This window comes from Taeniopygia guttata, chromosome 3 (assembly GCF_048771995.1).
Source record: "Taeniopygia guttata chromosome 3, bTaeGut7.mat, whole genome shotgun sequence".
NCBI lineage: Eukaryota > Metazoa > Chordata > Aves > Passeriformes > Estrildidae > Taeniopygia > Taeniopygia guttata.
Window position 1 is genome coordinate 72,834,102 of NC_133027.1, and position 12,062 is coordinate 72,846,163.

General features: G+C 41.9%; 1 protein-coding gene across 1 annotated transcript in view; it reads left to right on the forward strand.

Annotated features, from left to right (window-relative positions):
* Positions 1-1,493: 1,493 nt before the first annotated feature.
* GALNT2 (polypeptide N-acetylgalactosaminyltransferase 2) overlaps positions 1,494-12,062 on the forward strand; it is a 90,312-nt gene continuing 79,743 nt past the window's right edge. The window contains exon 1 of the mRNA XM_030268306.4: positions 1,494-1,751. Coding sequence (XP_030124166.1) covers positions 1,635-1,751 — 117 coding nt within the window. The 5' untranslated portion in view covers positions 1,494-1,634. The remainder of the gene's footprint in view (positions 1,752-12,062) is intronic.

Genomic DNA, 12,062 nt, shown 5'->3' on the forward strand with positions numbered 1-12,062 from the left:
ACAGAGACTCTGTAGCCACTGGTTTGGCTGGACTAGACATTGGTATGGAGACAAGGAGAAATGTGGGGTACAGTCAGAACACGTGGGAGTAAAACAGTCTATTGATAAAACACAGTGAGGTGAAAAAAAACCCAAAACATTTCAAAACCAGGAATGTCCTCCTTTGAGTTGATATTATGCCTCTGAAATAGAGGAGCTTTTTAATTGTTAGAGATGTGTCTCTTGTTTTGTGTTCTCATTTCTTGATGTCTCACAGTGAGATGAGATAGCAGCAAATGCTGAACAACAGGAAACTCATTGGCATGGAATAAGAGCAGCATGAGCTGTGCACATGTGAGTCAGGGAACTAGAGGCATTGTAGTGTCTGTCCTGGGGTGTTCAGGGGTGGAACTGGGTAAGTAGAAAGATAATTTTACCAGGCAGTGACTCCATATCAACAGACCAGCCTCTAAGAGCAGAGCCTTACTCGGTCACCCTTCTGGGAAGATCCAGGCAGAATCTGCCAGAGATCCCTTTAGGCCTGCGTTAGTGGTGCCCATGCTTCCAGACTGGGCACTGCTGTAGTGGTGACTTCAGAAGTGCATGCGGAACAGGTACGTGACCTCAGTGGGATAATGGGCTGTCAGGTCCTTGATGTGTCCCATAGGGCCATGGAAAAATCTCTTCAATAAAATCATGCAGAGGGCACTGGACATGTCCTGACATAACTTTGCTTTCTGATCTTTGAGGTGTAATGAAGACCTGCCTCGCTACCTGCCTCAAGTGACTTCAAGGACAACACCTTCATAGAGCACATTTTCCGTTCTGAAAAGAGTCAGAGACACAACTTGTGTTGTGGTCAGTCTGGAATTTCTGGGAGCCAGGGAGCCTCTGTGTGATCACCCAGCATGAGTAGGGGAGCAAGACAACTCCAAGGAGGTGAGACCCTCACACTAGCGCTGTATTACGGTCCTTGGAGGAGGCACTGAACGAGGTCTCGGCCACCCATCACCAACCGCTGTGAGCCCGGAGCAGCGCTCACGCCCGAGGTGCCGCTGAGCGCTGCCCACGGCCCAGCTGCGCGGGGACGCCGCGCACCGTGCAGGAGCGCGGGCACGGACACTTCGGGCTGCGGCAGGCGGGGGGCGCGGACCGGGGCCAGTCTGGAGTTTTTGTGGTACCGAGAGTCTCCGCGTAGTCGGCCAGCATGAGCGGGGAGGGAGCGGGACAACTCCGAGGAGTAGAGACGCGCACAGCGGCGCAGTCCCGCGGCGGGGAGCGGCCTCCCCCCCGCCGCCTGCCCCCCGGGCCGGCTCAGGCAGCGCCCGCGGAGACCCGCGGCCGGCGGGGGCGGCCCGGGGGTGCCGGGCGGCGGGCGGGGCGGGCGGCGCCGGTCCGGGCCGTGGCGGTGCCCGCCCTGCGGGGGGCGCGCAGCCCCCGGCCCGCGGGCGCGGCGGAGGCGGTGGCCCGGCGTGCTGCAACCATGGCGACGGCGGCGGAGCCGGCCCGCCCCCCGCGGGGCCGGGCGGCGCGGGATTGGTCGGGGGGCGGGCGCTCGCCCTCTGCCCCCTGACCCTGCGCGGCGGCGGTAGGAGCGGAGGCGGCGGCTGCCGGCGGCCGTTTCCTGGTGGCCTGGCGGCGGCGCGGGAGGGAGGATGCGGCGCAGGTCTCGGCTGCTGCTCTGCTTCGCCTTCCTCTGGGTGCTGGGCATCGCCTACTACATGTACTCGGGCGGCAGCGCCGCGCTGGCCGGCGGCGGCGGCAGGAGGAAGGTGAGAGCTCAGACCGGGGAAGGTGTGCCCGCTCCCTGCCCGGCGGCGGGGCGGCGCGGGCCGGGCTGGGGGCAGCGCTGCGGGCCCTCGGGCTGGCAGCGGGAGCGGCGGCCGGGGGGATGTGTTCAGCACCGCTCGCTCCCAGGCGGCGTGAAACTGCCCCGGCTGCTCCTTCCCCCTTCCCGCCCGCCCTTGTCCAGCCCGCTTCCCGGAGGCAGATGGCTTCTTTGTGGACTTCAGACCGATTTCAGCCCCGTCGCGTCGCTCCTGATCCAAGTGCAGCCGGCCACGTCCCGGGCCGGGGGAAGTTGATGTGGGAAAGGAGGGTGGGGAGGGCCAGGGTGCGCCCCGGGGAGGGGGGGCCCGCCTGGCTCCGCTCCGCTCCCGGCACAGGGCGGCTGCCCCTTTCAGCATTCCCGCCGGCACCGGAGTCCTTCGGGCTCGTGTTCCCACCTAGGGAGCACGCGGAGATCCGAGCTGCTAATGCATTTTCCCTTCGGATGCACAGCACTTTCCTTTCTCGTCAGCGCTGTCTCTGAAGGGTACCGTTTTCCGACCGGTTTTGCAATATTCCAGGAAATTGCCGGATTTGTCATGTTTTGTGTCTATGGCGTGGAAGGTCTGTCTCTTCCTCCTTATAGCAGCTCATGTTTCAAGTGTTATTAATGTTCAAGAACTTCCCTGAGGACAATACATGAGTAATTTTTCAGTATTCTGGCCATCAAGTTATTAAATAGATTTTTCAAGGTGTTGTAGTAATTCACTGATCAGGAGCACGGCTGGAAGTTAAGCACATCACAGTTCACGTTTGTGTCAGTCGGAAGGTGTTTTTGTGGCATGATTTGGACGAAGCTGCCACTTCCCAATGTCTCTGCTTAGAAAAATTAAGTGCTTTTTCTTTTGTGGTGTTTTGCCTGCAATAAAGATTAGCAAAATCAAGAGCTTTTAGAAACTGCTGTTTAAGTCTTCTATTTTGAAATAGGAAAGGTGCAAAGCATCTCATAATTATGTAATTTTTTACAAGAAACCCAGAATAGGGCAAGAGGGCAATTGAATGAAGTGCACTACACTTGAGCGGTGCTGCTTGCTAATGAATTGCTGCCTCCTGTTAAAAGAAAACAGTGCTTTGTAGGTCTAGCTGATATATAAAAAGAGGAATATTTTAATGTTTCTTTGATGCAGCTTGGTTCATCAGTGTATGTATTCCCTGTAAAAATGCTGATGACTTATTCCTGTGTCAGGTTGTGAAAGCAAATACTTGGATGGCTACTTATGTGAGCAAGTGTTTAGAGAATGAGTCAGTGCTCAATGATAATTGCCTCTCTGTCCTTTTTTAATTCTCTCTGTACCTTATGTGTTCAACAGTGACTTTTGTTGTAATATATTACAAGTAAGTATGAGTATATATTGCCACATACAAGCTCCTGGTCCTTCAAAGAAGATACAATGGCAGAAATAGATCAAGCATGTGATAGAAAGCAAGGCAGTAGCCTAAAGCCTTTCTTGAAGAACCACCAGAGTGTATTTAGAAAGTAAAAGCAATCTTACACTGCTGCTGTATACTGTATAATGGGATAAAGAAAAGCTATCAAGGCAAATGTATCTGCAGATAGGGAAATATATTTTTAACTCTTATGGTGTGTTACATTTGGAGTTTCCAGACAGATTTGTAATTCTGTTCAATTAATTTTTACTGCTGGGAAACTGCAGTGTGGGGGTAGTGATTTGCCCAAGGTCACCTAGAAGACTTGGTGAGAATAAAATAGGAAAGAAACCAGTATTTCTGAGTAAGGGTCTGGTATTTAATCTGCTAGAACCTGTTGCTGTTTATTATTGATATTAGTAGCAGTTTTTATGATGGTTTTAAAAGATCAAAGAACCTGTTACTTGCTTCAGTAGCATTATTTCGTGTCATTCTGCACAGAATTTAGTAAACCTTACTAGTCTGGGTAATTGGGAAAGTTTAGTAAGGAATAATTTCAAGTAAATGAGACGTTTCCTAGACCTGAGCTGAAGCCCAGTGCTGTGTTTTAAAATATGGAAGTTTAAAGGAAGGCTGTGGCAATTAAGAAAGTAGGTACTGTGACCACAAGAAACAAGTGGGAAATTAACTATTATATGTGGATTGGTGATTTAGGATTCTGTTTTCTGTCAGTGAAGCATAAAATTTAATCCCAAGCTTCAGCGTAAGTTGGCAAATGTAAGTAGAGGAAGATGTGTGTAGTGTAATAGCTTTTGAATTAGAATAAAAGGCTTATTAACTTAGTGTCAGACACTGGTGTAAAGCAAAAAACACAAACTGTCTTAAACTTATGAGCAGAAACCCTGCTGTAGTAAATTTCTTGATGTGTGTGACATAATACAGTCCTTTTTAATTGCCCACTATTTCAATATAATGGAAACAGAGTTGCTTATAGGAGAGCACAACTTTTAATAACTTGCGGTCTCTCCTGTTTTCAGTCTATAAAATTATAAAAGCCAGGAGGGGATAGTTCTTCATTTGTCTAAGTAATTTGCATGTTAATTACAAATCTGGTTGTACAAACAGAGAATGTGTTTTTCCATAAGGATTATTTTTTTTTCGCCATACACAGACCCAATATGTTATTCAGACATACTGGACTTGTTTAATATGGCACCCAGTCCTGTGATGTGTTGAACAGCACCAATTCTCTTTAGTAGAGTTGAAGGTGTTTGCCCTCTGCCAGGATTGCACCTGACTAAGAGAAAAGAGTGATTTTGTTTTTTCTGACTGAATTTTCTTATTAGAATAGTGTCAGAGTCAATCTAAGCTCCTGCTTGTTTTGGTTCTTAATTTACAACCTTTCTAATAAGACCTGTGAAGCTGCTTGGATATTGCAGGGTGTGATACAGCCTTGATAAAATTTTTGTCCCATCTCAAGAGTGGTGCAACCCACAGCTCTGTGTGCAGTATAGTGGCCTGGTAGGGTCTGAGCAGGCATGAAAGAGTCTAAAGCACAAGATGTCTCACTGGTAAATGTATAAATAATAATAACCCCCCCCAAAAAAGGTACAGTGCTTCTCATTCTGGGCCTAGGCATAAAAACTGTAGTAGAAAGAAGTGGTGTATTGCACATCTGGAATTTAGTGTGTGACAACTATATATTTTTTTATTTGCTTGAAAAGAAGAAAAGGCTAAAATCAAAGCCTTTCCTTCAAGATGTGCTTGAAAGGGACAGAAATATTTTGGGGTTCTTTTTCCCCTTTCTTCCCTCCAGTGATTCTCCAATCAAAATTTTTGTGAACAGGAGAGAGCCATGTTCAGTTGACTCCTTTCCAGCTGGATCACTGAGTTGTAGATTGGAAAGAGTGAGTCTGATTCACATGTCTTAAGGTTAGAGAAATGATTCCCATACAGAGGCTGTGACAGACAAGAGAGCAAGTTGAAAGCCTAATAATTGTAAGACTGAAAAAAAAAATGTGGTCTACTTTTATGTTCACTAAATGTGTTTTATATTAAAAAGCCTTTAGAGTAGAGACTGGAAGTTCCCTTCTTTTCGTGGATAAATCTCCTAACCCACAGCAAAAGTAGTTCATGCTCTCTGTCTCAGACTTGCATAAAAATGGGGCAGCTTCTCCAAGATGGTTAGAAAGCCAAAGTCTTCCTGATGTGATCCTCCTATGACTGGTGTGAATTTGTATATTTGTCACACAGATTTTAAGTTGTTGAACCACTAAGCTCTTGCACAATAGAGTGACTGGATTGACATCAAAAAGAAATTAAAAAACTCCATACAACAAAACCCTACACCAAAACCAGCCAAAAACTCCAGCTGATTTCTAAAGAACTTGGTCTTCTAGGCATTAAGAAAGTAGCTCCATGTAATTGAGCCCTTCAGGCTGGACAGAGGAAGGTCTGCATCTTGTTGAAAGTGCCAAAAATGCTTTACTGCTGCCAAGAGGGAAATCCTCAGAGGCATCCCCAGAAGGAGATCTGTGGACAGAATGGGGATTTACTGGTGAAAGCTATGGCATTCAGAGAGGCCTGCAAGGGTAAGCCACAGCTGAACCTGGGTTTGTAGCCTTCTGGATTTAGGTGCCAGAGGGCTGACAAGCTTTTGCATTTGTTGCCATGCAAAGAATCTCAGTTGTTAAGTGGAATATCTATCATCTTCCACCCTGTCTAGAGGAGAAGGCTAAAAGCAGATTTTGGTAAGGAGTGATTGGATAACTTTCACAGGTAGTTCTACATTTAGAAATGTTTTTTGTTTTCATCAACTCCACCTCCCTGAAAACCAAAACCCCAAACTGCCTTGAACTAGAAGGCTGTTACTCTCTTGGATCACCAGATTTACTGGGTGTAATGGAATGAATCGGAGAAATCTAATTTAGGGCTAGTTGAGCCACAAGGAGGCAGGCTTTTCCTGTGGAACTGGTTATCCTGTACATAGTGCTAGTTTTCCTTTTCCTTCCCTTTTGTTTGTTTTGCTTTTTTTTTTTCTTTATTTTGGAGCATACTTTAGATAGATGACTGGACTGGAGCTAGCTGAGGTGAAATAAAGCTGGAGGTAAAGGGCGATGCTTCATATTGAGTATGTGACTGATTAAAAATGTCTCAATCACTGGGTAAAGCAGGGGAAAAAGAAGCAAGCCTTGTAAGTTCTTTATCTGTATGGATAAAACTTTAAAATAACTCCTTTCAGCATAGACGAAGCTTTCTTTTCCTTGATTTTTGTTTTTTTGGGACCTCTCTACTATTTCAGTTACTGGTAAAGGAGGCTTTTATTGGCATTGTAATGGCACATATAACACTTCCTCTCTTTCTGCATAAACTACAGATTTAGTGTACCTAAGTGTTTTTTTTTTTTTTATTGTTTAAGTAAGGAGGAAAGGAAATGTGTGTTAAGTTTATTAATCTGTTTATGTGCAACTTGAGTGTTTCTCTTGAGGTATGTGAAACAAAGAGGTTAAAAGTAACCACTTAACTCTGTTGGTTTTATCACAGGAAGGCATTGCCTGCTCCAATTCATCAACACTGTTTACTTTTGCAGCATCATTTTCAATGTAACTTTAGTCCCTTATGTGTTGTGACATTGAATGTGATTTCTGATACCTTGATATTGAGATAAGTAAAGATAGCACATGTTAAAAAAGTTGCATAGTCATCTGTCCTTTTCTGTATAATTCACTTCCTAGAAGTGCAAGGAGATAGAAAATGATGTTCCTCTCTATAACAGGTATCAGTTTCTGCTAATAGATCTTTCTTTTATATGATTCTGTAATAAATGGGAAAGCGATTAAATATCCAGGCATTTTAATAATAAATCTGTCCTCTCACTAGAATGTAAATGTCATACATGTATATTTTCTTAATCTAACATATATCAATTGACTAAATTACTGTCTTGGCAATTCAGCCATTTATTTTTATGGATTACTTCGTAAAACTTAACTTTGGGTCTATTGCAAATTCTGTGCAACCTCTTTAGGTCTGTAGCTGTATTGGACTATTCTCTTTTCCTCTCCTTTTTTAAATGCTTCATTGAGGGAGTTTTGTTTGTTGATACTGAGAAATTAATTATTTGCCAGAAGACTTGTGTTGTCCCTGCAACCTGCTAGTTAGAAACTGGTGACTGATACAGATGCTATGGCTCTTGGATTACTGTTAGCTGCTTGTTTCATAAATGCAGAAGTAGAGCAGGGCCATAGATAGAAGGGATTGGAGAAAAAAGAATGACTTCTTTGGTGGTTTAATACCAAATGGGATAGTTAACCACCTTTCCCCATTATTTTTCTCTTTCATGTGGGTATTGTAGTAGTTTGCTGTGCTTCTGTGTTACTCTGTTGCTGCTGTGGTTTGCTGCTTTCTGAGATCTCTGTGTACAAAGGTAAGTTGTAGTGATGTCCTTTGACAGATACATTTTAAAAATTAGGTAGTCCACTAAGTAGTTGTGCATATGCCTTACCTGTTTTTGTCCCATCAGTCTTGTGATTTGAGGTATCTTCAAATAAATGCCAGTCAGTTTTTTCCATGTGTTCTGGACACTTGCAAAGATAAAATATAAAAAGTGGTAGAATATCACTTCTTTTCTAATTTACAAAGGGCACAATATGACTTCATGTGAAGTGAAAAAAAAATTTACAAGATTTATCTCAATGATTCTACCTCACTTATTCTTTAGACCAGCCTATAATAAAAATATAAATGGTGTAATCAAATCTTAGCAAACTTAATTCTTAGTCTTCAAAATTACATGAGCGCTCTACACTTTTTCCTTGGAAATGCTATTATTTTTTCCTCTTTTGACTTGCCTGTCCTTTTCAGTGTTTAAATGTGATGTGTTATCTAAGTGTTTGTGTATAGCTGGTACTGTTTGGTTAAGATGATGGTATGTCAGATGAGAGAAGTGGTACTGTCTGCTGGAAAGCTGCTTGCAATGATACTCTACTACAGAATAAAGAAGACACCTTTGTAGTGGTGCTGGGTGTCCCAGTGGAGTGACCCTTCTTGCATGCTTAGAAGCTGTTTAAAAATAATTCTACCAGGCAGCCTAGAAAATGAGTTTGTTTGGATTTTGGTAGCTACATATAATTTAATATACAGTACTTTTAGCTAAGTTAAATAAGGTTGAAAAGAAAACATTAGAATGCAGTTGGTCCTGTGAATGTAAACTGCTCAAATTAAGTCAGTGCAAATGATTTAAGTCAGTTTGGTCCACTTACTTTTCTTATATAACCTACTCTTGACAGTGGTTAAGCTATAGTGGTGCAAAGCAATATATAGCCAGGTGGTATACAAACAGTTTTTAACTCCCTGCGCAACAGTAAAATTGTGACTAAATGGGATTTTTATTAGGATTTAGGAGAAGATGTGTATTGCTAATATGTTGGCAATGCCATGTGTTGGAAAATAATTTGAATTCTAAAAATGAGTCTGCAGGAAGCAGTGAGGCATTTGCAATTTTTTCAGGAATATGGGGCTGAATGTCATTGCCCGAATATATCAGGATATTGTGGAAATGGAATATCAATGTGGGTGTTACAGAAGGAAACGTTAAGCAGGTTGTTAAAATTACATATTGCCATCATGTAATGCAAAGTGGTGGTATATTAAGCTATATGAATTTTAAAACTTGGATGCAGTCTTTCATGCTGTTTGTTTTGGATTAAGTAAGGTGCCCTCTTCTCCTCTGCTTTTCCCTTTCATTTAAACTTTCAAAGGAATAAGGGATGGATTGAGGAGGGAAGATGGGGAAAAAAAGTTAGGCGTCCACATCAAAATGTTTGGTTTGTGTGTTTGGGATTTTGAAGATATGGCATAAGAGAATCTAACTAACACTAGAAATTGAACCATTTCATGTTTCCTCTAAGTCCATAAAGATCTTCCACAGGAATCTTCATGCAGGGGATCTTTTCTGATAAGTAGATGTGAAGATACTTAAATGTCTGGTGTTTTTTCCTTTTCCTCCGTTACTTGGAGAATGAATTTTTTCATTCTGTATTCCTGTATCTTACTGACATATCCAGAGTACGTGTTTAGCTGTCATTCACTTAAATGTTCATTTGCCATGTGTTCTTACCATGAATTAAGCAGGCCTATTTATTGTGTCACATGAAGTCATTAGTGGTCAAGAAAGTATAAAAAAATCATAATATGTTTTCTTTTCTGTAACCTGAATCCCCTACTGGAATATAGAATATTTTAAACTTATATTTGGCTTATAGATAGGATTTTTTTTGTTTATTTGTTTATTTTTCTTGGATCTGTCACCTTGAATGTTAAAAGCTGTTTTTCTTCTGCAAAATCAAGGTAACTTGTTAATATGACTGGCTTCCAGTGTAGCCTGCTAAAATTACTATCAGGACTATTTTGTTTTCCTTGTTCACTTTTCATCTGTCTAAATGGTTTTATTTTCCCTGCTATCTCTTTTTTATACACTGGTTTTGTTAGTTGCTCAGGGTACCTATATTGTCATTTAAACAAGTTAAAATGTGCTAGTTCAAATAGCTCCATCAACTGACAGGAACACATTTGTGTAAAGGGACTATGCAGAAAGGTGTTAGTTTTGAGCTTTGCTTATGAAATTCAAATGGGAGAAGAACAGGATAGTAAAAGAACAGCAAGCTTGAATTTTAGACCATTCCATATATCTTCGAAATTGCTATGTAGTGCACATCAAAGGCAATAATTTGGATTTCTCTTCTTTATAGCTGTGGTCTTGTATGGGAAAAAAAGAGCCTATTGAAAAGGTTGCAAGTTCAGTTCTTAATAACTTTTCTGAAGTTGTAAAATTGTCATAAAACCTGTGCTCTTTATTAAGGGAAGCAGAGAATAACTAGAGATTCTGCTGAGTTCAAGCATTATCAAAGTGCAGTGGACCGCCTGTACTGAGCAACAGATCTGCTCAAACTAAAGGACTTTGGCCAAGGAAAGACTGCAAAGAATTGGCACCCAGCTAATGCTATTGTGTATGAATTCTCAAAGAGCTATGACTTTATGAGCAGAAAATCTTTTCTCCTTGTATTAAATTCCAAATGTTTAGCCACCCTGGAGATATGAGAACAGCTGAAATTTATTACTAAAATAAATTTTCTTTAGCTGGCCTGTTGGTTTACAGATGGTGAATAAATATACAAGTATGTGTATATAATGGATATATGCTTCGGTGATGTGAAGGTTTTTGAGTTGCTTGGTGCTTGGTTTTTCTTTTCTTGCTTCTCTTACGTGAAATGGAAAAGTCTGTTCACTCAAGTACACTTTGATTCTCTTGGGACCTAGGTAAGGAAAAGGAAAGTTTTGTCCTCATAAAATAGTTCATTTGGTAGCAAACTGCTCCTGGCTAATGGTGGACCAGCCTAGTACTTAGAGGTTGTGTTGTTCCAATATTGGGAAACATCCCTATGGCAAAACTGCTGCTGTGGTATGTGTGCCTATCAAGAGTGTGGGGATGATGAAATTGCAGGATCTCTCTGCTGGAGTGTGTCAGTGTGTCACAAAATTAGGTCTGCATATGTTGTCCAGACAGTGTAATAAGTTCTTGTTATGGGTGGTGGTGTGGCTCCTGCTACAGTGGAATGCCAAAGTCCTTCCGGTTACTGTGACAGACCATCCATCAATTGCAGCCTTGGCATTATCTGAGTGGAGCAAATAGGGGCTGGTCTTTAGTCCTCTGACTTGTGCTCTCGCAACACAATGCATTGCTTTGCCAGCAGCCACTGAAATGAAGATGTGCTATGTCATTTAGCCTCAACAAACACAAAGTGACTATTCTATCATGTGCAGTAGTTACAACATATACACACTGTTATTGACTACTTTTCAAAGTTTTAGTTAAGGACATATTCTTTTTCGTCCCACTGACACAGTGTATATCTTTCTTTTACTGTACTCTGAAAGTGCTGTGGGTGAACAGTAATTATAGCAAGTGCTGAAAGGACCTGGTGAGAAAGTTGGAGTCTGATTCCTAGAAGAGCAGAGATTCATTCTTAAAACCTCTTAAACTGATAGATGTCTAACAAAGACAATGTCCCCACCACATATGCTAACTGTGTGTTTTCTGTTAATAAGCAGATTTAGAATTTACAGGTCTTGACAATTAAAAGGCATTTGGAGTCTGAAAGAAGTATTTAAATTAAAAGTAGCAGACAGTGGGCTAGCAAACATCAGCACTTCTTTACATTCTTAGCTTTCATGCTTAATGTTCAAAAAGTGAGGGAGAGACTTGACTTACTTGTACTGCAAAAAGATGTCTGAAGGCACTTTGAGGACACTTCTTTCCCTATAGAGATATAACTACATGTGTTGTTTAGCCTGGTCGATTCTTAGGGAAATATTGAACTGAGTGACAGATTGTTGATACCACCCCTGAGTTTTCACAAGACTTAGAAATATGTCAGGGCAAAATGTACACTGATCAGAGAATAAAAAAAATAATTTTGAAAGACTTCTCTGCAATGGCTATCATGGCTATATAGTTTCTGAAAGCCTTGGTAAGAATGTAGTATGTCTTGTTAAGGTAAAATTTCTCCGTTATTCCCAGTACTTTCTGAATATTCTCTAGTAAAAATAAGCAAGAGGTTGATTTTGATGTTCATGTTAGCCTAAACCTAAAATATCTGTCTTTATACAAAGAAAAAGCTATTTGCTTAAAAATCTATTTCAGTTACCTACTGAGATAACTAATGCCACTTTCATCCTGGGAACAATAGTGAGAAAATCAAGGTGTTAAAATCAGCCTGCAATCATTTAATGTTCTCTCTCATGTACTTGCAATTCTAAGAGCCAGAAACTTGGGCAAAACCTGATTTTATACACGTGGATTATCATGGTGAGCGACTTAAAAATTTTTT